The sequence below is a fragment of the Papaver somniferum genome, unplaced genomic scaffold (assembly GCF_003573695.1).
Source record: "Papaver somniferum cultivar HN1 unplaced genomic scaffold, ASM357369v1 unplaced-scaffold_16, whole genome shotgun sequence".
Taxonomy (NCBI): domain Eukaryota; kingdom Viridiplantae; phylum Streptophyta; class Magnoliopsida; order Ranunculales; family Papaveraceae; genus Papaver; species Papaver somniferum.
Genome location: NW_020625486.1, coordinates 315,890 through 342,069, shown reverse-complemented (window position 1 = coordinate 342,069; position 26,180 = coordinate 315,890). Strand labels below are relative to the sequence as shown.

Here is a 26,180-nt window from a genome sequence, read left to right as displayed (position 1 = left end):
AATGCAGAAAAACCCAGGGACCTTGTCCATAATTGAATACTCTCAGAATTAAGCCGCTACACAAAATTACACCTAACTTCGTGTAGTTGAGACCAAGAAACTAAACCTATAGTTCACCTAGTTCTGTCTGTATTCCCACGCCTCCGACTATGAATAAGTCACGTACTTGGAACAATTCCTTTGGTTTGTATTCCAAATAGTAAAGGAACAACAAATCTGTTTGGTATTAACTCTATTCAACCAAGTGATATGAGTCGGACAAAGGCTCTTCCGTTTATCTTAACATAAACTCCTTCGTCAGGTCCTTAGATCTATCTTATGTTCAATTACCGAAGTAATCGTTTAAGATTAAGCCAACAACACTATTAATCACAAAGAATTGTGTTGATGCCGATCTACTCAATTAATCAATCCAGTCTATCACAAAGATAAACCGATTATTAATTGGATCCTCTTTTACCAAAACAAGTATTGTGCACACCAAAGATTCCCACAAATCAGAAATCTTCAATATCTGCTTTGTCTTCAAATCTTCTCAGATCTTCAATAAAACACTGCGTACAATCACTTGAATCTCTTGTGATCAATCACACACAGAGCAGAGTCTGTTAACAATGGATTATCACAAGATCGCCTTTGAACTAACAACAATCTAACGATCCCCGTCGAAACTATGAACTAGTTTGAGTTAATCTTATATCAGAAAAGAAGATTCTCAAGCATAAACAAACTAGGTGCAATCAAAGTTCAACCACCGTTAGTCAATCAAATCAATGAAAACAAAAGATAAACCCGAATTATCTAGTTTCCCACCAACGGTGCACGCTAGAGCTTCTCAATCCCAAATAAGACTTTAAACCGAGAGGACGTAAGAGATTTCTCCTAATTAGGTTACTCTCTTATCCGAATAGGTGGCTACACCAGTAACAACAACAAAAGAGGAAATCTGTTGTTAAGAAGGATGAGTTTGCTAGAAAGGCAAACTTCAAGTATTTATTGACAAGGAAGTTTGGACATCAAGGAATTTTCAAAACCGAAAATATTCTCAAGATATTCATTAAAGCACAAATTCGGTTTCCATAATTCCTGGAAATACTCTGTCCGAAAATAATGATTGAAATCTCTCGGAAAATATCTAATTAGTAAATGCACATTACTAATTCTTATTTCCCCACAAAATGAAGTTAATTACCTTAATTAAAAGACTCTTAACTTATTTATGTTTCGATCCTGGGATTCTCTTCCCTTAGCTATTAAGGAATAAATTTGAACAATTAAAGAAATAAACATTCACAGCACGTGTTCAAAGTATGTCGACATCTTAACTTTGTAAGTTCTCTTTCACACTTACAATCTTGAAACCGATTTTCCACACTTCCAAACAAGTTTAAAATTGGTTCATCTGACTTTCAAAAACTATGCGATTGGTTCATATGATTAAAAATACTCTTTCCCTGTTTGCCTTAAAAATTGTGCAAACTTGAACTAGGTCACTTAATAGTGGGACGGGGGAGTATAATCTAAAAAACACACCCAAAGTATATTAACATAGGAGAGAAAGAGAGGACTGTGTTCGACAACTTGGAGGTTAAGGGTCTATAGTTATTTAGATTAGGTGAACAAAGTGCTATTCTCGGGGTATAAAAGCAAATTTTACATCCATTTAGACTATAAAGATGATTTGGACTTAGCGCTGATTTTATATGTTCTTGGGCCGTTAGATACCTATGTGGATAATGATATACGTAAGACCTGTACTTTTCTCATGTTCAAAAATGCGTCATTTAGACTAGGTGAAGCTTCATCTCAACTTTCTGTTGCGTATTTAGAGTAAGTTGTCCCGAAAATGAAATTGCACCATCGTGGTGTATCACGCCAATGCGAGTCTGGATGAGAGAGATTGCACCATTATGGTGCCAATATACAAGTTCGCCATCGTGCCAGAACTATATAACACACCAGCATAGTGCATTACTCGAAAACCGTGATGCATTACTTGAAAGTCGTTGTCGCAAAATCAACTGATATTGGCTTATGACAAACAAGCAAACTGCTTCTCTATTTCGAATTTAAAAATGTCAATAAGACATACATATGGAGGGATAGTTGGTTGAAATTGCATCGAGCAGAGATGCATAATTAAAGCTTCAAAGATCACCTTTAATTCAAAATCGTGGTGCATTGCTTAAAAGTCGTTGTCGCAAAAGAAACTAAACCTGGCTTATGACAATCGGACACAGTGCTGCTCGGAAATGCTTCATTAAAGCTTCATAGATCGAAAACTAAAAACTAAAATGGTGATTGATTGGCCCATGCAGGTCTCGAACCTGCGACCTTCGCGTTATTAGCACGACGCTCTAACCAGCTGAGCTAACGGGCCACTTTGGTGCATCACAATAAAAATGAAAAAACATACTTTGTCATAAACGACAATGTAAGAGATATCTACCTTTGTATGTAAGATTTTGATCCATATAGTTTTTCTTTGTCGATCTAAAAACGTGATAAAATAAAATGTTCAGGCATACTATTCTTGTGCGGTACCTATGATCTCAAGATATTTTTTTCCTAAAACAACACTGGATTGCGCTTCTTTTTTTCCGTTTCTTTTTGGTTTAAATCATGTATATCCATTCTTTTGATTGGCATGATTTTCTTTATCGATCACAAACTAAAAATAATAATTACGACCAACAGTAACCTGCCACTAAAAATGCATCTATTACGATCAGTTAAAAATAAATTAATTTATCGGCCCATGCAGGTCTTGAACCTCCCACCTTGATTGTAGCGCCCCTTTTCCAAATAAATAATTAGGACACTAAAATTGAAACTTTCTCAAATTTAGTTCTAATTTCCAAAACAAGCCAAGAACATAAACTAGGCTCTTCATATTATACATAACAATCTAACTTACAAGTGTGTTGATCGATGATGTACAAATATGCATTTAAGAGTTAGAGTTTTACTTACAATCAAAAATTCAAAAAAAATACTTTGATAAATGCTTAGCCGAAGGTTTTGGTTTTCGCACATTAGCTTTCACGACATTTGGGTAACTTGGTGAGGAAATGGTGGATCTTATGAAGAGGCTTCGTAATCATTTTTCTAGGTTTGATGTCAGTGCAAAGAAATATAATTTCTTTTTCATAGGTTAGGCATCGTCATTCAGAAGGGTGTTGGTGCCCAACTGGTGACTAAGATCCCATCCAGTTTTTTAGGGTAATGTAAGAAATCCCAGAAAGTTTTCACCTTTTATAAATAAAAATTAAAAAATAATAATTAGTGATTTTGTTAAGAAAATTGGGAAAAAATGTTATTTATTGGCCCATGCAGGTCTCAAACCTGCGACCTTCGCGTTATTAGCACGACGTTCTAACCAACTGAGCTAATGAGCCACTTTGATTCATAAATGGGGGTGAGTAATTTCTCAAAATATAACAACTATTGAATAATGCGGTACAACTTTGCATACATAATTCTCCGGCATTTTGGTGTTTTAGATCAATTGTATCCATTTTTTTCGTGGTCATTTACATAAGAGGAGTATTTCATGAGATATCCAATCGTGAGCGGAGACTCAATCTGCCGACCTCCTATTTGAGAGTCGGGCTCCTGGCCAACTGGGCTAACCCTGTTGTTTCAAACTAAAAATAATAATTACTAATTTTAAAACCGAAAAAAAAGAAAGTAAAAATGCTAATAATTAATTGATCGTCCCACACATGTCTTGAACCTGCCACCTTGCTGCATCACACTAAGAATAACGAAACGTACCCCGTCATAATCTCCAATGTATGAGTTATATATCTTGTGTAAGTAAGATTTTGATCCATATAATTCTTTTCTCGATCAAAAAACAAAACGAATTAAATTATTAAGGCATATTTTTGTTTTGTTGTACTTATAACTTTAAGACGTGTGCTCCTGAAACATCAACCACGGTGTGAGTGATACTTATACTCCTTATTCCATTTTTGCATACAGAATTTTCTGGCAGTTTGGTGGTTTAGATCTATGTATCCATTTTCTTTATCCATATAATATATGTTGGTTATTAAAAACTTAGAAAGAAAATAGTTAGTGATGGATTACAAAGGATAAAAAGAACAAATTGCTAATCAATTGATTGGCTCATGCAGGTCTCGAATCTCCGACCTTCATCAGCGTGATGCTTGTGGGTAAATAATTTATCGAGCTAGAACAAAAATTAAAAAAAAAAACAAAAAGTTTGTTGGCCCATGTATGCCTCGAACGTGTGAGATGCGCGCTATTAGAACCAACTGAGCTAACAGAGCAATTTGGTATATAAAACATAATAAATTTATTTGCATAATGTAGGCAATAAAAAGATAAGCGTTCAAACATTAAGAACTGTTTTCTTATTTTCTTCTTCTTCTTCTTTATCACTGAGCTTGATTTATCTCTCATAAAAATGACTGAACATATTCTTGGATTCAACGGGACTACAAACTCTTTTATTACAGATTGAAGACTAGTTTGGAGATTTTTTTTCCTGGTTTTTGATATTTGTGTTACTTCTTGCACAGTTGATTGTGTGGTATCTAAATAACATTTTATTATGATAGATAAGACTTGTGGAAAGATCAAACAAACTGACTAGTTTCTTCTTGTTGTTAAGTTGCTTAAATAAAGCTTGTTCACGGAGATTGATTATCTCAATAATCATTGCCTTGCTTTTTGACCAAAGGAGTTTATTTGAATAAATGAAATGTCATTTATCTTTGATGTAAGGATTGATTTGGGACCTGTAAGTGAGATGGACATTAGAAAATGGATTTAGTTATTTATTGAGCGGTGAAGCAACTCATGATAGTGGACTATATCTTGGGATTAACGTTAGACTGGATTGCTTGTAGGCACATGTATACTGAAGGAATTGTATAAATGAGTGTTTACTTGCTCTCAACTATACGAAGTTGCGGTAGTCAATTTGTATAAAAGTTTTATTCATAGAGTATTCAAAAATAGACTAGGTCCCGAGATTATTCTGGTAGATAGTTTTCCTCGTTAACAAAATATTGTGTGTTATGTGATTTATTTTACTTCCGCATTATATCTTTTATCTTTATAATTTAAATAAATACTTTTGTACGTTAATCCAGTTGGTAACAATCTCATAGTTAGTTCGGATTCGACCTCTGACTATTTACCAAGTTACATTGATTAAATGATTTTTTGGCAGTTACTGTGTCTGTGTAGATTGATATCGAATAGATTAGGGTATACTCAGTACCCTAGAATATCAAAGCATTCTTGAAATATTTCAACCACTCCCCTAACACGACCCTACTTAACCACATGGCTTCAATATCACCATTAAGTTCTTATCACGGAAATTAGATAATAACATTTGAAAAGAGATAAAAATCTGTTTTATTCTAAGTTAAGTTACCCCATCAATAAAAACCTTGCTTTTATGTTTATATATTACCTAAGCAGCGAATATGAGTATTCTTAATTCATTAACAAAGGTTTCAAATTATCCAAATTTTTCCAGTGTCCGTTGCAAAATTATGAACACATCACCAAATCTACTCATCGTTGGAGTTAACTTACCAACATCCACCATCTGGTAATATTTCTGCTCAATACATTTTCGGTAATTAAAGAACAAATAATAGAGGAGAACGAGTCTCCTTGTCATGAGCCCTCTTCTTACTTGAAATAAACATATAGAACCACTATTATTAGGACAAAATACCCTTGTTGACAATTGTATGTGTCATTCTTAATATATAAATCCCTTACAATGTCACAAGTTATTAGCATTTTGGCAGTTAAGAACATAAAACATCCCAGGATAATGACTACTTTCAAAAACTTTAACGGTGAGGATTATATTTATACTATGCAATCAAATTGTAGGAATACACAAACATATAATCAAATTACAAACTCTTAACATCGAATCCAAAGGCCCTGCTCTAATTCAATTCAAAAACAAAAACTAATAAAATAGAGAAAAAAATGTAATACAATGCAATTCAAAAAAGAACCAATAAAAAAACACATGGATTTAATATTAAGATAAGATAAATTACATATTTATCGCAACTCATGGGATTTTGCAATTAAAACAACGACCTTATTTTGTAGCGGCATACATAATTTCAACAATTAAGATTAAGAGAATTCAAAAAATATCGATTTATAGTAAAGAATCACTATGTATTTGAAGAACTATAATTGTCATCTAATTTAGTTTGTAAGTTTGTAGTAGTCAAATTTTCGACTTCCTCATCTAATTTAGTTTATAAGTTAGTAGTAGTCAAATTTCCAATTTCCTTGAAATATAAGCTGTTTAAAGCAACAAATGTTAAAGAATTTTCTGCGGCGCTATATTCCTTACCTTCGATCCTACCAGGAGATTCAACGATACTTAACCACCCCAGAGGCGCCAAAAAGATCATAACAATCTTGGTAGGATGAGCCAATCCGAACATTAACTGGATCAAGATTAACACAGACGGGACAGTCAGTGATCATTCGAGTTTTGCGGGTGCATGCTTCATTTACAGGGACTTCGTCGCACAAACTGTAATGGCCCTAGCTCAACCTTTAAGAATTACGACTGTCTTAACTACAGAAAATTGGGCTCTAATTTTGGCTTCAAGAAAAGCAACATAAAGCAGGGAATTATGTATGCAAAGTTGATCAGATTCTGCATGCTGCTATCCAACACCTACGGCGAAGGCAACCAAGCAGCAGATAGTTTGACTAATCATGCATCAAACGAAAGTCAAACGGGTAAACTCTCAATCAAAATATGAGACCAGGCAATCCCGATTTTTATCAGTCAAATATTGTATCATGACTCTATGTATATCACATACCCAGGTTAAATTGTAACCTAATTTTTTGTCAATTAAATGCATGCTTCACCAAAAAAAAAAAAAAAAATCGCTCATGGACAAAATAAATTGCTCAAAAAGTGCCCCAGGCAAAAAGGAAAACAGACTTTAGGTATTATGGCACCACTTTCAGAAACCAATATTTTCCTTCTTTTACCCACTGGATTTTTGAAAATAATTTTGTTTTCCAGATGACAATCTTGTCGCCATGCCTGTTCTACAGTGTCCTTTTTCAAAATCCATCACTTTCCTATCAAAACCCTCCTCCTTTACCTCCTAAACCCCTTTCCCCAATCTCCATCTTCTTAATAAAACTCTACAAAGTCACTGGTATTACCAATGGCGATTTCTGTATTGCTTAAAGCTTTTACTCGTCGTGGCCAGCCTTCCATTTCTTCTTCGTCTTATGAAAAAGTAAATTCTCTACTCAAAAACCTTGTTTTGGTGTTATTAATGCTCTTCAAACTTATAACGTGATTGTTACAATTTGGGGATTCAGTACTTTTGATTTTAATTTCAGTTCTTAGGGTAGGGATTCGCAAGTTGCTTACCTTTACATAGACATTACAGTAATTACTATACCCTTGTTTTGAGTTCTGAAGCATCAATTAGTTGGACAAACTGTAGAAATTATCAGAATTGGGCATGATTTTTTGTATTTTAGGGATTTATTGTTCAGTGAGTTTAGTGCTCTTTCCCGTTCCTAGAACCAAGATATAGAGGATATAGAGTTAGTACAAAATACTCCTATGTTTGTGAGGGTTGCGCGCTGCGGCTACATTAATAGATGGTTCATGGAATCGATCCCCCTTCCTCTTTTGCGGCTACTGGAACAGCATTTCATTTTTTCGTCTATGACTACACAAACAATCAATTGCTCTAACGGGCAGCTATACCGATTCGATAAGATTGCCGACTTGTAGCAACTATGTATTTACGGCTTTGGTTAGGGATTAGCTCTTGTCCGGTATGATTCTGTAAGTTCCTACTACAGGGACTTCTTATTTTGGCTGGTATATCTCTTTGTTTTTTGAATGGAGTTACTTCGTATTTGGATGGTGAACATAAGTAGTGCGCTTGTTTTTCATTGAAGTAATGCAGTTGATTTTGCTCATTCGTTGAAGTAATGCAGTTTTTGCGACTATTTCCTGAACTACGGATGCATTTCTAGTAATTAATGAGTACATGATCTAGCTTGAATTGGCTGGTGTTCTGTTCGCTCTTGTACATATGAGAATATAAATTGATTTCGTATCTGATTTTAATTCTATAATGGCAATGCATGTTTGTAACTGTTTGTGATTTTTTGCTTTTTGTTTGGTGTTCTGCATTCAGGTGTTTAGGAATGTTAACATCCCATGGACTAGTTCACTGTTGAGCAAACCATTTACAAGTTTGGGTAGAAGAGCTTACTGGTGAATATTATTGTTTCCCTTTGCTATGAATGTTACTGCAACTTCTTTTTTAGTAAAATTGATTTTACATTTTTGATTCTTCTTCAGCTCAAAACCATATCACAGTGATCCAGTTGCACATGCTAGTTATTTTTCCCCCCTTCTGGATTGTTTTGTCGTCAAGAATCATGAATTCTGATTTTATGTTTTTCTTGTTGTATTACGATACTATGTAACAGAACCAAACCAAGAAACTTCCAGAGTCCACCCTAACAAAGGTAGTTTTCAAATATGTTTGCCCGAATGACAAGTCTTAAGATGGCAGTAGGCGGCTCTTAATAAGAAAGGTACTTGAGATTCCCACAGGGGATACATTCTTCGAAATCAGATATGGAGATAAGGGGAGTCATTATAACTTGAACGACTTTTGTTACTCCTATCTTATGGGAGTTAAGGAGGCTGCAGAGTCGGCCATTGAAAAAAGAATATCAGAAATTTGTTTTGTAGAAGCTTCATTTTTCAAAGAACATACAAGAAGTATAATGGATAGTGCAGCTGATGCTCTAAATTTAGACTGCATGGTTCATCATATTTCGAAAACTAAAGCGTCTTTCCCCAGTGGCAATGACTCAGGCATCAATTTCTATCTTGATAAATTATTTGAAATTCGTATTTGGGTATGTTAATATATGCTCTATCTGAGACAGTTTTATGTGATGTTTAGATTTTCTACTCCTAACCTGTGCTTATTTCGCCTCTCTTCCCAGGAAAAAATTACAAGCGGGGATAAGCACGTCCTGAAAATCATTGTGTCTGAGTTAAAGAGTAATGGATTTGACTTCACAAAAGATCCAGTGGCACTCCAGAAAATCGAGGGAGCAGTTGAAAGAGCAATGTCACGAATGACAAATGGGATCAAGCTTAATCTGCATGTTCCTACTGGTGAACCTGATATCAGTACTACTATAAGTTGGAGAAAATGCGCTGGTCTACCTATATTGAAAACTCTCACTTTGCCCCCAAATACATTAATGGTACCCCGTCTACAGTAATCTTCTTTGGGGTTCTTGTTGTGGATATAAGAAATATATCAGTCAGCTGGAAAGAAAAAACTTATGACATACTTGTAAGCGTACTAACTCGTTACTACTGTTTCTGTTTATTTGTTATCGAGCTTGTAAGTATAACAGACTCTAATCGACCATCATTGACGTTTGTAACTACGTTTTAACGGGAAACAATGAATGTGTGTGTATTCTGTTCTTTCTCTTCGTTTGGTTCAGATGAATTTGATTGAGAAACATGGAGTCGAGTGTAGCAGGTGTAGTTAAAATAGCTCTGATCACCATTCCCAGATCTGGAACCCTCAACTCTGAAAAAAGCAGCAAACTGTTTGGATATCAATCTTTTCAGAGAATACAAAGGACACAACCCAGAATTATTCGTTAATTTTAACGTATGATGCTGAAGCAGCTTTGGTCACTGACATGTATGATGCTGTTACTACAAGTCTAAAAGACTACAAAACCAGACAAAAGGAGCAAAACTCAAATGTTGATATCTGGAGAAGCAACTCTAGCTTTACACACTTCTATGAGTGATTAACCTGGTTAGATTCATATGGCTTGATGCATCATCAACAGTACTGGTCATTTCTTCAATGCCACCCACGATTGATCATATAGGCCTTAACCTCAAAATGGCGAATAAAAGTGACCAGTTCAGGTTTTCAAAAATTATAAAATCACAAAAAAATTCAGGTTTTCAGAAACTATATACAACCAGTTAATGATTTTGAAAAAAAACCACAGAACAGATGAAAATTGGCCCATGCAGGTCTCGAACCTGCGACCTTCGCGTTATTAGCACGACGCTCTAACCAACTGAGCTAATGGGCCATTTTGTTTCCTGAAGCATAACTAACCCATTATATCTTACTACTTGTTAAGAGGCATAACGTAAGCATCATTCGAACACTAACCGAGCTTGAAACATTCACAAAAAAATAGCTGATCCTTAGTTTTGACATGACTTCAAAACCCTGTTCTTTCTTTCCGAACAGTCGGACACACCGAAATGAACCCGTTTTCCAAACCGGAAAATGAACACATCTTTGTGTTTTTCTTTGCTAAATCATTTCCGAATGCGGAAATTGAATTATTGTGATATTGTCCCTCCTTTTGTTGGGTCTTCATAATTAGCCCTACAAAAAATAATTATATCCTCCCACTTTTAAAGGAAACAAAATTTACTCATTAATTCCAGAAATATCCTTTTTGAATAAGTCGCTCGAGTTATAACTTATCTCTTTAATATCAGACCTAAAACATTTCAGTTTCTCTCTACATCCATGGCCATCACTGCCACCACCGCCACCTCTGCCATTACCGATTTTTCCGATTCAATCTATGCTTCCTAGATTGAAATTCAGACCCTACACACAAACTTTTTCAACAAACCTAATTTCGTCGATTCCATATGATTCAGTTATCCTAAATCCGTAGTGGAATTCTTAATACAAAGCGTACAAATCACGTGTTGTTGAAGAGCAACTATGAGGAAATGATCGAAAACATAATCACCAGCCGAAATCAGAAGATTCAATTATCAAAAACGAATGAAAAGATAGGATTTCATCTTTTCATTGAGATTTTTCTGTAATGTTTTCAAAATCGATTTCAGAAAAAATCTTTTATGGTTCTTAAAAACCCTAATTTCATCGATTGCATCTTGAAATCTTTATTCAAAGCTGGATGTGATTCCAGATCTGTAACGACCAAATCCCGATCTATCTTTTGAGATGAAACTATCGAAGACTTAAAATTTCATCTTCATTGATTTCATTTTCATGAAATTTCAATTTTCTGATCTCTTACTAAGCTTATACCTTTGCTGGATTAATTATCTGATATAATCAAATCTCTTTTAGTTACTCATAACATGAACGCTAATACGATATGATTTGTGCAACGGAAATGGGATGTCTAACTGAAAACATTGTTGTCACCCATCAAGTGGCAGCAACTAGGTGGAGGTTGTTAGTAGTAAAGGGTGTTCTAAATTGATTGTTGATTTTTCATCTTCATTGAATGCATTGAGGAACTTGAAATTGATTGAATCCATGTCTTCTGTGCCTTCACCAGCTCCATCTGAATGTGTTACTGGACTATCCAAAGGTATCTATTGATCTTTTAGGTAGTTACCGGTTTCAATTATAATGTCTGGATTTGGTCTTCATTGTATAGTTAAATTCGGATTTTTCGTATTAGATTGTTTAAGAGTTTTAGGGAACACAAAACACTTAACAATTGGAATGAATTGAATGAATCTTGTTTGTAGAGTACACTGCTAACTGGTCCTATATGATACATACTTTTATACTGCGGTTTCAACCTTATTTCAACTTCAGTGTTGTTTGATCCAAGTCCATTCAGAACTACTGTTCCATTGTTCCATATCGTAAGATTAGCATGTGGTCTAGTTGATTTGTGCTATGTTCTACATTGCTTGCATCAGATGCCTAGTTGCTGTTTCTCTTTCATTGTGTATTCTACTTAAGAATTTAATTTCTCTTATGTTAAAGTTGGTCCGATTTCCAAGTCCATTTGGAACTACTATTACATTGCTACTGTATGTAATAAGCATAATCTGAAATAGTCAGTGCACAAAAACTGGATGTTTTATTGCTCCGTATGGACTGTTTCGTACAATTCTCATGTCGTCTAATTGATTTGTGCAATGTTTTGCTGAGCAAAAAAAAAAGATTTGTGATATGTTCTACGTTTCTTGCATCCGAGGCCTAGTTGTTGTTTCTCTTTAATTGTGTAACTTCTATTTGTGAAATTTATTCTCTCTTTTGTTTGAGTTGTTAAAGTTGGTCTTATTCATGTTTATGGTTTTTAACATTGCACAAGCCAGAAAACAAGTTATGAATGCAACGGAAAAGTTTGGGGGTCAATACAGTCCTAATCTGCATCCACAGTGCACTCATCTGGTTGTTCAGATATCCTTTTGTTGAAATTTTTTGGAGACTAACGTATACGTGCTTTCTAGATTACGTACTTATAAACGATGTCAATGTTTTTTCCTATTCTTTAATCTTGGTTCAAGTATTTTTAATCTATCACATGTGAAAAAACTTTGTTCATTCTGTATTTTCCTTAACCCGTCTTACAGCTTTGGTTGATACTCGTACAAATATGAGCATGCTTTGAAGCATGGATTGAGAAATGGCCTATTAGTTGTTACATTGGGATGGTTTGTAGATAGTGTTAGAAGGAATGGTGAGTGCGGTGTTGTTAAGGTCTATCTAATTCCATTTCACTTCAGTAATTCCTGTCTAGCTTTGTGGAAGAGCATACATGTGGGATTGATGTCCATTTAACAACGAAAGAGTGTGCTTCTTGCAGCTAGGTTGAGTGAATCACTTTATGCTGTTAAAAATGTGATCGAAAATGTTGCACAATTAGACTTCAACCGAGTTGTTGGATCCAATGGCAGTGAGAAATTCTGTCTCCCTGTTGGGGTGCATGAAGTTACCAGGCAATCTAGAATAAGTGAGCATCCCCAGTTGCAGCTTGCTGGAAAAGAAGCCAATAGGAGTAAAGAATCAGTATTTGCTGGCCAATTCATGTATCTTGATTCTGAACTTTCAGCGGAGATGAAACGCAAGGTACAGTGATAGACCCCAATCACATTAGCAATTTCCCGAGTTGAAATTTGAAGCTTTCACTCGAGAGTTGTGTTCTCTCAGTATTGTATTTGCTTTTCTACTTTCACCTCTTTGGAGATTTTTTTACAATGGAAAACATATCGTTGATTCAATGGAAAATATTAGATATATAAAGAATTTGTGGTGGATAAACATCCACTATTGATCCAACTGAAATGGGTAAACACCCATTGTTGATCCAACTGAAATGGATAAACTATCGTTGTTGATCCTTTTTTTGGATCAACATATACTATTGATCCTTTTTTTTTTTGATCAATGACATTGTTGATCCCTAAATTAAGTCAATATATGAAATCTGAAATCTAGAATAGGATTATAGGAATAGAAATGATGGTTGATTAAATGGATAAACATTCACTGTTGATCCAACTGAAATGGATAAACACCCACTGATGATCCAACTTAAATGGATAAACATCCATTGTTGATACAAAATTATTTGAACCGATGGTGGCGGCGGTGATGATGGCGGTGGTTGCTGTTATGGATTATTAATGGTGGTTGTGGTTTTGTTGGTGGATCTGAAACTGCAACTAATTAAATGGTAGCATTTTTTTCATCAGCATGGATAAACATCCATTGTTGATCCAACTGCAATGGATAAACTTCTACTGTTGATCCAACTAAAATGGATAAACATCCATTGTTGATCCAACTGAAATGAATCAACTACTTTTGTTGATACAAAAATATTTGAACCAGCGGTGGCGGCGGTGGGTGGATCAACTACTGTTGTTGATCCCTAAATTGGATCAACATATGTTGTTGATCTTTTTTTTTGTGATGAATGCATCAGTGGTGGCGGCGAAGGCGGCGGAGGTGGTGGCGTCGGAGGTGGTGGTGGTGGTGGCGGCGGAGGTGGTGGTGGTGGTGGCGACGGAGGTGGTGGCTGCGGCGGTGGCGGAGGAGGTGGTGGTGGCGGCGGAAGTGGTGGTGGTGGCGGTGATTGCATCAGTGGTGGTGGTGGTGGTGGCGGCGGTGGACTAGTGGTGGCGCCGGTGGTGGTGGCACCAGTGGTGGTGGCGGAGTGGTGGTGGTGGTGCAATGGTGGTGGAGTGGTAGTGGAAGAAATTTGTTACATTTCGAAACAAAAAAAAAATATTATATAGGTGAGGGTATTAAAGTAATCTAATATTAAATGGATAAGATTATTAAAAAAGGAGAGACATATTTTTTTTGTTGCATAAGAATATATTTGTAGGGAGTTAAAAATAGAGACATATAATTAATATACCCTTCTCGAATCAGGCATTTCTTGTGCTAACAAAATTAATGAGTTGTCCTCTTGGTTTCGCAGTGCAATATTGGACCAATCTCCAGGTTGAGAAAAATACTCTCGCGTAATGAGTTGTGTCCAATAGGATTCGACAATACTCTCAGTTACAATGGCTAGTTTGGCTAATTTTATTTATTTTATTTTATTTTTTGAAGCAGGCTAATTTTATGGTTCTATGTTACACCCAGAAGTCCCGTGCAAATCAATCCATGCGCATCGGCATCCCTAAGTTAATAAAACGTTCTAAGCGCACGAGGCGGAAAGTGGGCGCCTCACCAGTAGAGAATGCAAAATTTTGTTAATTCGTTTTAACTTCGAAAAATGAGTTATTTGTCCAAATATTTTTAAAACATGGTTTAAATGGACGAGTAAAAATTAGTATGGGTGAAATGGACACTAAAAAAATAGCAACGATGAAATTGGATTCATCCTGACTTAAACTTAAAAAATAACAAGGATGAAACTGGATGCATCCTGATGTAAGTTAAAAATAAGAAAAAGTATTTGAAAATGGGTAGGATGAAACTGTTTACATTCTGACTATTTTTACATTTTTGTCCATTTAAACAGTATCAAAATATAAATGTCCTTTTCACCCAGAAATTGTTGATTTTGGCCTTTTTAACCAATTTTGTGTTTTAACTTTGGTGTTTTAGTTTTTTTTTTTTTTTTAGTATTATGATACCTATGTTCGCACGCCAAAAGTGTATGAATCATACCTTAACTACGAGAAGACAATGGCGTCATTAGATAATCTTGTAAAACTACTAGCCTAGGCGGCTATACCCGGAAAGATCAAAGAGTTGTATGATTTTCTCTGTTGAAAAATTCAAATATACATGGATTACTAGAGAAATTTAGTTTGTTTTCGTGTGTATATATTATGTCAAAAAGAAGAAAAAAATATTTGAAAACTTTTACAATCTTTTGAAGTTTAGAAAAATTAGTCTCAAGAATCTGATTAGTGCTTGTACAATCTTCTGAAGGCCGAGCGAGTTTGCAGCTTTCGTTCTTTCCGGAAAATTGGTAATCAGGAAATCAAGAATATGACAAAGATGAAAGAGATTAAGCAATTGTATTATTGCAGAAAACCAAAACTTTCAAACACAAAATAATATTCGGACACATTAAGTACTTGTCTGTTTTCAAGACTAAGTCAAAGAGATTTCACAACTAAGACTTACTGACTTTTTCAATATAAGCTGACTTTGACTAGCATTCCTATAACCCCTTAAACTGATAATGGAACAATAATCATTTTGTAAGGAACAACAACAATGAATAGAAAAACTGCAACAACAAGTTAAAGAAACAAAAAAAGAAAAGTGTCTTGAAGGACAGGAAATAATATCAGAAACCGCAAAGTGACATTTTCAACTGAAGAAGAATCCACAGAGATGCTCTGACAAAGGCTACCTGAAGTAGAAGCATTTGAACCATTATCTGTACTTTCGAAAAGACTGGACGAAGTAGAAGCAGAGGAACCAAAACCAACTAATTGTTGTAGTAGAGATGTAAACACAGGAGCACATAATCCTTTAGTGAAGATATCAACCAACTGATTCTCAGAAGATGTATGTTGAACATTGAGGAATCCAATTTTGATCAGTTCTCTTATTACATGATATTAAATTTTTATATGTTTTGTCCAGTAATGAGAAACATGATTAACAGAAAAGTAAATAGCTCTTTTATTATCACAATTAAGTAAAATAGGCGATTTTATACATGTAATTTAGACAATAACGAAGAAACCCATTCCAGTTCAGCTGTAGCCACAAACATACATTTATATTCTGCTTCAGCTGTAGATCTTGAGACTGTTGGTTGGTTTTTGATAGACCAAGAAACACTGCATAGCTACAAGTTGATCTAGCTGTTTCAGGGAAATTTCCCCAGTCTGAATTTGTATAAGTAGTCAACTTTACAATATCACACTTTCTCAATGTAATACCATACCCAATTAATAGTACCTTTTAAATACCTAAAAATTATCTTGACCAACAGCAGATGGACATCTGTAGAAGCATGCATAATCTGGCTTACATAGTTAACTCCGAAACAAATGTCAGGTTTTGTTAAACATAAGTACTGTAAAATTCCAACTATAGTTCTGTAAGAAGTAGCATTTTGCAACAAATTACCCTCATGAATAGAGACTCTAGGACCTTTAGTTACTGGTATACCACAAGGATTACACTATGTCATGTGTGCCTTGTCTAGTAATTCAAGAGTGTACTTTTTCCGTGTTAATAAAATATCAGTCTGTGTTCTTGTTTCTTTTATGCCTAAGAAGTAATGTAAATCACCCAATTGCTGCATTGCAAACACAGAACTTAGATATCTCACAAGATGATCAAGCAAAATATTTGAAGTACCGGTAAGAATAATGTCATCAACATACAATAACAGCACCATCATATCTGAACCAGCAACATATACAAACATTGAAAAATATGAAACTGTTCGAACAAATCTATAAGAAATTAGATCAGAGCTGAACTTTTGAAGCCAATCCCTTGGTGCTTGTTTTAAACCATATAAGCACTTCTTTAAATGACAAACTTCATTAGGGAATTTTGAACTGACAAACTTTAGATTACTAGCACCATCTGTTTGAATTTTTTTTTATAATTATGAAATAGTTTTCAGTTAAACATTTAAAATGTTGAAAACATTGGGAAGCATCTATTTTAACTTGCATTGGATAAATCTAATAAACCTACTGAAATCATCAATAAAAAGAATGCAATATTTATGTCCTTCTATTAAGGAACATGAGAAGGACCCCACTCATCATAGTGAACTAGTGTAAGTGGATATGGAGCATGAGAAGAATAAATATGAAAATGAAGTCTTTCACTTTTTGCTAGTTGACAAGGATGACATAGAGTATGAGAATTGAGTGACTTAACACTAATATGTTTGTGACTGTGAAGTTATTGAACAATTTTTGAAGAAGGATGATCTAATCTATTATGCCAAATATCAGAGGAAGCAACAAGAGAATAAAAGGCATATTGTAGCATAGTAAAGTTAATAGAATACAATTTATTTATCATTTTACCATGTGCTAACAAACAATGATTGTGCAAACTTCTTATCTCATACCCATAAGGATCAAAAGTAATATAGCATGAATTTTCTTTAGTAAATCTAGCCACTGACAATAAGTTGTTCTTCATATCTGGAACATGCAAGACATTATCAAATCCAAAACTGGTTTTTGGCGTGTAAAGATTAGCACTACCAGTAAGAGAAATAGATAAAGTCTTACCATTGCCAAGCATAACATTATCCTTGGTTTTGTAGTTAATTTTTTTGTTGAAGTAATGACATATCTCAAGTCAAATGAGTAGAGGCACCACTATCAGAAATACACACTGTATTGGATGAGGAAGGATCATCATTAACTACAACATCATTGATATTTAAGCTTGTGAATGAATGTTGAGAAGTACAGAAGAAGGAACTGTATTAGTGGAATGATTTATTTGATCGAATTAACAAAGTTTGCTTGAGCTCTCTGACCATTTGAGTTACCAGTTGGTGGTGGATGATATCTAAAAAAACATCTGGTTGCAATGTGCCTAATTCTTACATATCTGACAAAACATCTTTAAAATAATCCATATAAGATCTTCTGTCACCATTTGAGCTAGATCCATTTTGATACTGATTAGTGGAGTTATTAGAAGTAATTCCATGTTGATATTGACTATTATTGTAGTTTCCACCATCAAAATTCCTATTATTTCCACCACTTATTATGTTATTATTATAAGCGTTACAACCATTTCTTGTATAGAAAGTTTTGGAATTCTGATCATCATACAGAGTTGTACTTTGTCATTTCCTTCCGGCCAAAAATTTCTCATGAGAAAGCAATTTTTATTTTACCTCTCAAAATGTCTATGGATTTTCCCTATTCTGTGAAGATATCACAAAAAATATTATACTCACTTCCTAACCCATTCAATACAAACATCATCAAATGTGCATCACTTACTTTCTCACAAATTGCTGCCAATGAATCAGCTATAGATTTGATTTTATGAAGATATTGAATAACAAACATATTTTCCTTTTTAATACTATTTCATTGACTCTTTAACATACTCTTCCGAGCAAGAAACTGAGTTGTAAAACTCATCTCAAGAAAATCCCCAATTTCTCATACAGTAGAAAATCCAAGAAGAACATCACCACTAATAGTTGGTGCAAATGATGCCTTAAGACAAGTAGAGACAACTTTATCTAACCTTCTCCAAGAAACCCAATCTGGCATGGGTTAACAAATTCAACACCATCAATGATAACTTTCTGTGGTGGTTCAACTATGTCACCATTTACATATCCATATAGATCACAAGAAAACAAAACACCCTCAAATTGATCTCGCCAAAGTAGAAAATTTGAATGAATCCAGTTTCATCGATACAAAATTCGATATATTTGTAAAAGGAAGAGAATTAGAATTACCAGCGGAAGACGACATTGTGTTATGAGTTTGACGATTCTGTAAAATTTCCAGATCTGGAATGAAATTATTGTTGGTACTGCTGTTGTTATTGTTGAAATTGTTGTTGTGATTATTGATGTTGGTGTTGAAATTGTTGATGTTGTTGTTGTAAGTGGTTGTTCGAGTTTTTACTATAAATTTTTTTGCAAGAACCCTAAAATTTGAACCTGAGAAATTTTTTATCCGACTTTGATGTTAGGTAATTGAAGCCGAAAATTTGCTAAGAAAATTGTAAAGCTTTGAAAATACTCTAAGAATTGTTATCTATCTAATACCATGAGAATTGGTAATGAGAAAATCAAGAATATGACAAAGATGAAAGAGATTAAGAAATTGTATTATCACAGAAAACCAAAACTTACAGTCTGCTTACAAGACTAAGTCAAAGAGATTTGACAACTAAGACTTACTGACTTTTTCCATATAAGCTGACTTTGACTAACATTCCTATTATTTCCAGTGCGACTCCGAACAATGAAAACTGCATTTATTGACAACAATAGATAATGAATAGCTTGTGTATTGGACATAATGGAAAATCAACGGCTTTCCAAGGTTTCCCTGCAAGCATTATCAAATATGGCCAGTTCATTTCCTCGTAAATCATATTCTCTGGCCACAAGCTTGGTGGAGAATCTTACTCATCTTTATCGTCATCGATCTCATCGTAGTTGAAAGGCAGTGGTACTGATTTGAATGCCCTATACTTGCCCACATTGTTCAAATGCTCATTCTCCAGCCTGATGCATCAATCCACATATATTTAAAATTGCGTAGCGGAGAGTCATTTGAGAGTGCGACAAGAGTTATTAGTGCATATTGCTACAATGATGCAAGTTAAAGTGATTGCAACGTACCTAAAGAAATTCCATATCCCCCGCCGAATGATCTCTAAACAAGCAAAGATGGTGACCATGGCTTCCATATGTAGAAAACGAAGTTTAAAATTGAATACAGTTTGCAACCAGGCGAACCGAAGCAAGATATTCAGTGCCTGCATTTGAATTCCATGATATTGTCAGTCATGTACAAACTGCATTAAGTCATTTGAGAATATCAGCTTACTAGTGTCAGCACGTAGTAACTTACCATGGCTCCAAAGTATACATTTTGTTGTGGGATAAGAAGTTTATCTCGCAAAAACCGATTCTTGGAGTTCTTCTGGGAAAGTCCCCAATCTAGAACAATATCCCAGTAAGTGCAAATAACAGCTGAAATTACTGAACTCAGCACTGCCAGTGTGAACCATGCCGTCGTGTCGTTCAGCTTATGAGCTGCTCTAATGGCTACATCAACAATCGTTGAAAAGTACTTTATTGCATTGTATCCTTGCATTGCGTCTTTCTCCTCAAATAAGCGACGCAGGCACTGAAAAAATCTGGTAGGAGAACCTGCAAGGTTTAGAGAAGACACAGAAAGAAAAATCAATAGACCGATCTTGCTGTCTGACATTGCTATTTCTCAATGGAACGAAGTATATGATTATTTACCTTGTAAAAGGGAGCACAAATACAATGGAACAAACAAACGAATATACGATATTGAAAGGGCAAACGGTTATGGCAAATACAAACTGCACAGAGAGAGATTTACATATGTTAGTTCAAATAGTTCTTCATCTGATTATACTTGGAATGCATTTTTCGGAAAGAAAGAGATAGTATCTTACGAGGACTAGCAGAAGTGGGACTAATTCGGTTAGGGTCTGGAAATCTTTGATGTTCGTGTCTATTTGCATATCTAAATTTGCAAGTACGCTTGCCAGTGCAAGTGTTGCTAGAGCTGAGCTTATGAGGAAGACTTCCCTATAGCCCAATCAGTTCCTTGCTTGAATCCAAATATGAACGGATAATTCACCCGATAACGTCTCCAGAAATAGATATTCATTCCGTACATGAGCATATGAAGGATAATGAATCCAAATAAACTGCGCAGAACAAAGATTTGTTGCTCACATGAGCATATGGAATTATGAACAGACTATTACGGAATCCTAATCAAGTCTCACTTACCTGTAAAGGGGAAACAAGGTTTCCATGTACTGCGTACTTCCTTCCTCTCCCAATATGTTCCGAGCACGCACAATCAATATAAGAGATGCCAGGAGAGATAAAGCGCATCCGGCAAAGAAACCCAGGGAAAATGTAGTTCTATGCCTTTCTCTCTTTGCAGCTGGTCTCAGAATTCTTATGGCTTTGCTACTATTTGCATTTGTGAAGTGCTTGATGAAGGTAGCTTCCACTCTCTCCATAAGCCGAGTAACCTAAAATGCGCCACAGACCAAATAACAAAAATTAATTCATAGTGATTGGAAAAGTATGACAAACATCTGACAAATAATGCAACGTACCCTGTCAAAACTGCCAATGTAGGAGTTATCCACCATGTGCAAGTAAGATTTTGATGCGCTTCTTGAAGAGACCTTGTCATACTTCTTCATGATCTTTGAAAATGCCAGGACATTCAGAAAACTGTTCCGTCCAGCAATTAGAAAATAGAAAACTGGTTCAATTTAACAAACTGCAAAAATTGCACAATTCGTGAATGTAATCGGCATGGCATGGCAAGGAAATTTAATTTGTTACCTGAAACTCTTCAAAAGCCGAAGTTTTTAATAGAACTCGACGAAAGCTCGTTGAAGTTGTTGTTCAACTTTCTGTAGGTTCTCTCTTCCATAAGTAATTTCGTTGTTTTTATTAACTTTAAGCATTCCCTTTATGATTGATCGTGGTGTATCAAGTGTATTGTTAGTGGTCACGATTATCAAAGTCACGTCAGTCAAATGCATAAACGAGCAGTGACGGAGCCAGAGCTCTCACGCTATGGGGTCGGATTTTTTTTTAACATTCACACCGAAAAATCGAACCGTCATATAGAAGCTCGTACAATAGTATTAATATCAAATAAATCTATAAACACCACCAATATATGATCCAAAGAAGAGACATACTGATGATTTCTGCTTGAGTAAGACTGGAATGGAAATGCGGCCAGAGACCGCCAGAAAATTTTAAGAACAAGGTGCAATATTAAATGAACAGTTGACGGTTGCTTACATAGTGCTCAATTAAAAGACGAGTAAACATAAAAGTACGCAAACTTAATACAGTAAAAACTCCATATATTAATAGACATGAGACTTCACAAAATTGTAAATATATAGAGTTTATTAGCATAAGGAGCTACACCAAAAACTTTAAACATGCTTGACAAGTTGGAAATATTTTAACTTCAACAAAAAATGCACATAGTAACGAGGTCTAAGCATATGTAAATCAAAAGATGCGATATCAATCTAAAAAATTACATCATTTTCTCAAAAAACTATAGATACATATTTTTTTTTATCTTAATTTTGATGAACAAGATCTATAATATTACAATTATGTCTATTATATTAATATATGGAGGTAAATTTCTTATGGTGGGACTAGAAAAATTTATTAATATTAAAATATGAAGTTTATCACTATTTATAACCGGCCCAAATTGAGACTATGATTTTTTATTAATATATATAGTTTATTAATATACGGAGTATCAATATACATAGTTTTTACAGTAATAATAAAAGATAACGTACGCCAATCCTATTTTTGTTTTAATTTGCGTAGTGGCGGTATAAAACTTACAAAGGCATGATTCTAAATTAACTACCGTAAGTGGGTCAACGGAGAATTTTACCAATTTCCATTCCATATTCCCCCCACGGGTGACTTAAATTACAAAATTACTAAGGGCCTGTTTGGTACAGTTTTGAAAAACAGTTTTCAAAAATAGTTTTCCATTGTTTTAAAAACATACCCTTTTTTCCTTGTTTTCATTTTCTAAAAATTGTTTGGTAAGCTGTTTTTGAAAACAAGGAAAACCAACTAAATCGGATCAAATATAAAGATTCGTCTAAGAGATAGTGATATTAGCCATGACTCACTTGCAGTCATTCCCCATCTCTTACTTTGTTCTGAAAAGAAGAAAAGAATAAAGAAAAGAAAAAAAGAGAAAACAAAGAAAACAATAATTTGTTGTTTTCATTTTTTTGTTTTTAAAAACAGAAAACAGATAGAAAACATTTTCTGAAAATGTCCTTACCAAACGTGTTTTCTCCTGTTTTCTGTTTTCTCTGTTTTTAAAAACAGAAAACTGTTTTTGAAAACTATACCAAACAGGACCTAAGCTTTTTCTAACTGAATTCCTAAAACAAGCATGGTTTAGGGACCCATTTGTCTCTCTGCGCCTCCGTCCCTGTAAACGAGTCCAATGATCAAGAGGCTTCACATCATATTCCGATTTGTATAAAATGTATAATCCAATATAATCCTCACATGGTTTATTACGTGTATAAATCCGATTTCAGAGTGAAAACATAAATTTCAAAAAGTTGAAATGTTTGAGGAAAATTGAGATGAATTCTGTTATTGTGCATTTTATTACGTTCTCGGTTATTTTAAGTCCATGACTCCAACTCCCAATTCGGTGTCTCTTTTTTGTATGTCATCCACATCTAACCTATCTAAGGCTATTTCGGACAAATTAGATTTTCAAATGAGTCATCAGTGGCAACCGCAGAACCAACTTTAGTATCAACGGGGCTAAAAAAATGATTTATATAAATTCGATGGGCCAAACACTAAAAATTAGAGGAATAAATGTGAAATATATATTTAAAAAAATAATGAAGGGTTAATTTGGGATTTTAGGGGAGGCTAAACTCAGGTTTAGCTCACCCCTGGTTCCGCCACTACGAGTCATATATTTTAAGAGCCTCTACAATGGAATGTGCGTGAAGAAAAAAATTTTAATCTACGTAAGATTCACAACCGTAATGCTAAAAAAATCATCTCCAACCAGTTGATATGAGGAAGATGTAGCAAAAAAGAAAATAAAAATACATTTTCTACGTGAATCTCTAGTTTTAGACATTCACTTAGAGGATGTTTTCCCATCGTAATCATACTTTTATTAATAAAAGTTATTGAAAAATAAAAATGGAAAATTTTTTTAACCAATTATATGTCTACAAATAAGTAAAAAAAATAATAGTAAATTCTTTTTTATGGGTTGGAGATAAAATTCTTTTTTAGTATTTTATACTCAAAGGATGTCTTAAAAAATGATGTCATATATGAAGTATCCATATTCACCACTGAAAAAGCTTTAATTGGTAGTCCTGTAAAAATCTTTAAAAAAAGCTTAAAACTCCATGTATGCTACTGAAAAATCTCTAATTGGTAGTCCTGTAAACTCTTTTAAAAAAGTTTAAAATTCCAAGCACACCGATGAGCGACTTTCGGGTTAGAGCTTAATTTTAAAGGTTACGAAAATAATATATAAGTACACATAACTTCTACTACATCCATGCCATTTAGTTTGAGACTCCCAATTCCATCAAAAAGTTTCATTTTTCTTGCTATTCTGGGGTTGGCTTGGGTTTCTGTTTTTGAGTTATTCCCGTGTTGTACAGGTACAAACAATTGCTTCAAAAAAAAAGTACAAATAATGCTAAAACCGTATATTAGTAATGTAGGACATCCGTTAGATTTAGGGTTCATATTTTTATTATTATAATTAGAGTTTAATTAATTTAGAGTAGTATTTTCTATTTTTAGAATTATTTATTTTTAGTAATTATTTAATTTTAAAACGTTATTTATTTTAGGGATTTCTTATTTTCCAAGTTTGAGTTAGAGTTATTTAAATAGGAGACAAGTCCTATGTAAGAACATATTATTATCAATCAAATATTGAGATTTCTCAACAATTCTTCTACTTTATTATCACAATTCTTTATTCACGTTTCCGTTCTGCATTAAATGGCATGAAAAGCTTCGGCTTTGATCCTCTTATTCTTTTCATCTAAATTTTCTTTACTTTTTCGTCTCCTGCCTATCGAGATCTCCGCAACTCTTCTTCCAAACTCCATTATCAACTATCCTTTTATTTTCAATTACAAAAAAAAAAGGACGACGTCAGTCGGTTTTAATTCCTCACCACTACCACCAGTCTTCCCTTGCTTTCTCATCTACGTACTACCCTGAAATTCAATCGGCTTATTTTCGTCCGTCTTGGTCGAATTCCTTTTCCAACTTGTTTTCTTCCGTACCCACCACAAATTTCTTAAAACCTAAGCCCACTTATCTCTCTCCATTGCCGTTAATCTAAGCCCACTACCCCACCAAGCCTAGTTATCACGTCCACTGCCCTATGCTGTTTCCAGGAACCCGAATAGTAATTAATCCCATATTCTTCTAACCCAAGCTACTAAGCATCTTTATCATGTTTAATTTTGATGACATGTTTCGTCAACTCGCAGAATCTCAAGCCGAGTTCCAACGTAAATTCGCGGAATCACAAAAGAAAAGTCATCAATATCTCACAGAAGCGAAGCTTATTTTGGATCAAATAGATTGGTCACTACTAGATACCCTTCATGAGGTTACTCCTCCGATGATAGAGGCTCCCTAACCAACGCTTTCTTCACCAATTATAGAATCACCATTCATACCTATTTACAGTGATGTTTGTGTTCCTAACGGTGAAGCAGATGAAAATTGTCATGTCCCTTATAAACAAAAACAAGTTGAAAAAGTCTCGCCAATATCAACACCGGAAACACCATCTTCTTGTAAGTCGCCTAATGACATTCTTTTTGAAAATCAAAAGTTATGCGAAAATATTTTCGTTAGTCAAAAGTATTGCCACATAATTACTACTCTAAGTGTTGCCAACGTCAGCATCAACTTTTGTGTTCAACAGACAATTTTATGGTGTTCTACTCTACGATCATCAACTTACTCAAAGTATATTATTTGTTGGGCGTGTCGTTTACAGTATCTTGTGAACTCGAAGACGACTTCTTTTCAAGATGGCGGACATGATGTAGTACATGTTTTTCGGTACTTTCTCAATTCGAGATCAATTCTTTTCAAGATGATGGGCATGATATAGGACATCCGTTAGATTTATAGTTTATATTTTTATTATTATAATTAGAGCCTAATTAATTTAGAGTAGTATTTCTTATTTTTAGTAATTATTTAATTCTGGAACGTTATTTATTTTAGGGATTTCTTATTTTCCAAGTTTGAGTTAGAGTTATTTAAATAGGAGACAAGTAGTATGTAAGAACATATTATTATCAATCAAAAATTGAGATTTCTCAACAATTCTTCTACTTTACTGTCACAATTCTTTATTCGCGCTTCGGTTCTGCATTAATTGGGGCCCATTTGAATGCTATGGGGCCCATCAACAAGGCATTTTGTACGCAGCTTTGATACGTTGACCGAAGCCTTACACCGTGAAATGCACCGTGGGGGAATTGAACAGTCCCGATGCACGTGCTTTGCGTCGGGATAGAAAAAGTGATCCCCACCATCCC

At 34.6% G+C, this 26,180-nt stretch overlaps 2 protein-coding genes, 3 non-coding genes and 1 pseudogene across 8 annotated transcripts; 2 read left to right on the top strand and 4 right to left on the bottom strand.

Annotated features, from left to right (window-relative positions):
* Positions 1–2,306: 2,306 nt before the first annotated feature.
* On the bottom strand, positions 2,307–2,380 carry TRNAI-AAU. The gene has a single exon. It is a non-coding gene; the product is annotated as a tRNA-Ile (tRNA).
* A 944-nt stretch (positions 2,381–3,324) lies between these two features.
* TRNAI-AAU lies at positions 3,325–3,398 on the bottom strand. The gene has a single exon. It is a non-coding gene; the product is annotated as a tRNA-Ile (tRNA).
* Positions 3,399–7,001: 3,603 nt separating this feature from the next.
* LOC113337331 (chaperone protein DnaK-like) lies at positions 7,002–9,510 on the top strand. Of its 3 annotated transcripts, XM_026583030.1 has the most exons (4): positions 7,002–7,289; positions 8,211–8,290; positions 8,509–8,946; positions 9,037–9,510. In XM_026583030.1, exons 3-4 carry the CDS (start codon positions 8,713–8,715, stop codon positions 9,319–9,321), a joined length of 519 nt encoding a protein of 172 aa, XP_026438815.1. In that variant the 5' UTR covers positions 7,002–7,289; positions 8,211–8,290; positions 8,509–8,712; the 3' UTR covers positions 9,322–9,510. The 3 variants fall into 3 exon arrangements, with proteins under 3 accessions (XP_026438815.1, XP_026438816.1, XP_026438817.1); XM_026583031.1 differs by lacking the exon at positions 8,211–8,290; XM_026583032.1 differs by lacking the exons at positions 8,211–8,290; positions 8,509–8,946.
* A 583-nt stretch (positions 9,511–10,093) lies between these two features.
* On the bottom strand, positions 10,094–10,167 carry TRNAI-AAU. Its single transcript has one exon. It is a non-coding gene; the product is annotated as a tRNA-Ile (tRNA).
* Positions 10,168–10,544: 377 nt separating this feature from the next.
* On the top strand, positions 10,545–13,146 carry LOC113337454. Of its 2 annotated transcripts, XM_026583139.1 has the most exons (3): positions 10,545–11,445; positions 12,184–12,272; positions 12,459–13,146. In XM_026583139.1, exons 1-3 carry the CDS (start codon positions 11,391–11,393, stop codon positions 12,651–12,653), a joined length of 339 nt encoding a protein of 112 aa, XP_026438924.1. In that variant the 5' UTR covers positions 10,545–11,390; the 3' UTR covers positions 12,654–13,146. The 2 variants fall into 2 exon arrangements, with proteins under 2 accessions (XP_026438924.1, XP_026438923.1); XM_026583138.1 differs by lacking the exon at positions 12,184–12,272 and having other exon boundaries at positions 10,551–11,445; positions 12,679–13,146.
* Positions 13,147–15,511: 2,365 nt separating this feature from the next.
* On the bottom strand, positions 15,512–21,512 carry LOC113337373 (annotated as a pseudogene).
* Positions 21,513–26,180: the final 4,668 nt, after the last annotated feature.

Excerpts from the sequence above, each read along its gene's own strand:
- LOC113337331 (XM_026583031.1), top strand. The coding sequence starts at position 8,713 with ATGGGAGTTAAGGAGGCTGCAGAGTCGGCCATTGAAAAAAGAATATCA. Across the intron at positions 8,947-9,036 it reads TATTTGAAATTCGTATTTGG|GAAAAAATTACAAGCGGGGA; the intron begins GTATGTTAATAT and ends CTCTCTTCCCAG.
- LOC113337454 (XM_026583139.1), top strand. The coding sequence starts at position 11,391 with ATGTCTTCTGTGCCTTCACCAGCTCCATCTGAATGTGTTACTGGACTA. Across the intron at positions 11,446-12,183 it reads TGTTACTGGACTATCCAAAG|CCAGAAAACAAGTTATGAAT; the intron begins GTATCTATTGAT and ends ACATTGCACAAG. Across the intron at positions 12,273-12,458 it reads GCACTCATCTGGTTGTTCAG|TCGTACAAATATGAGCATGC; the intron begins ATATCCTTTTGT and ends TTTGGTTGATAC.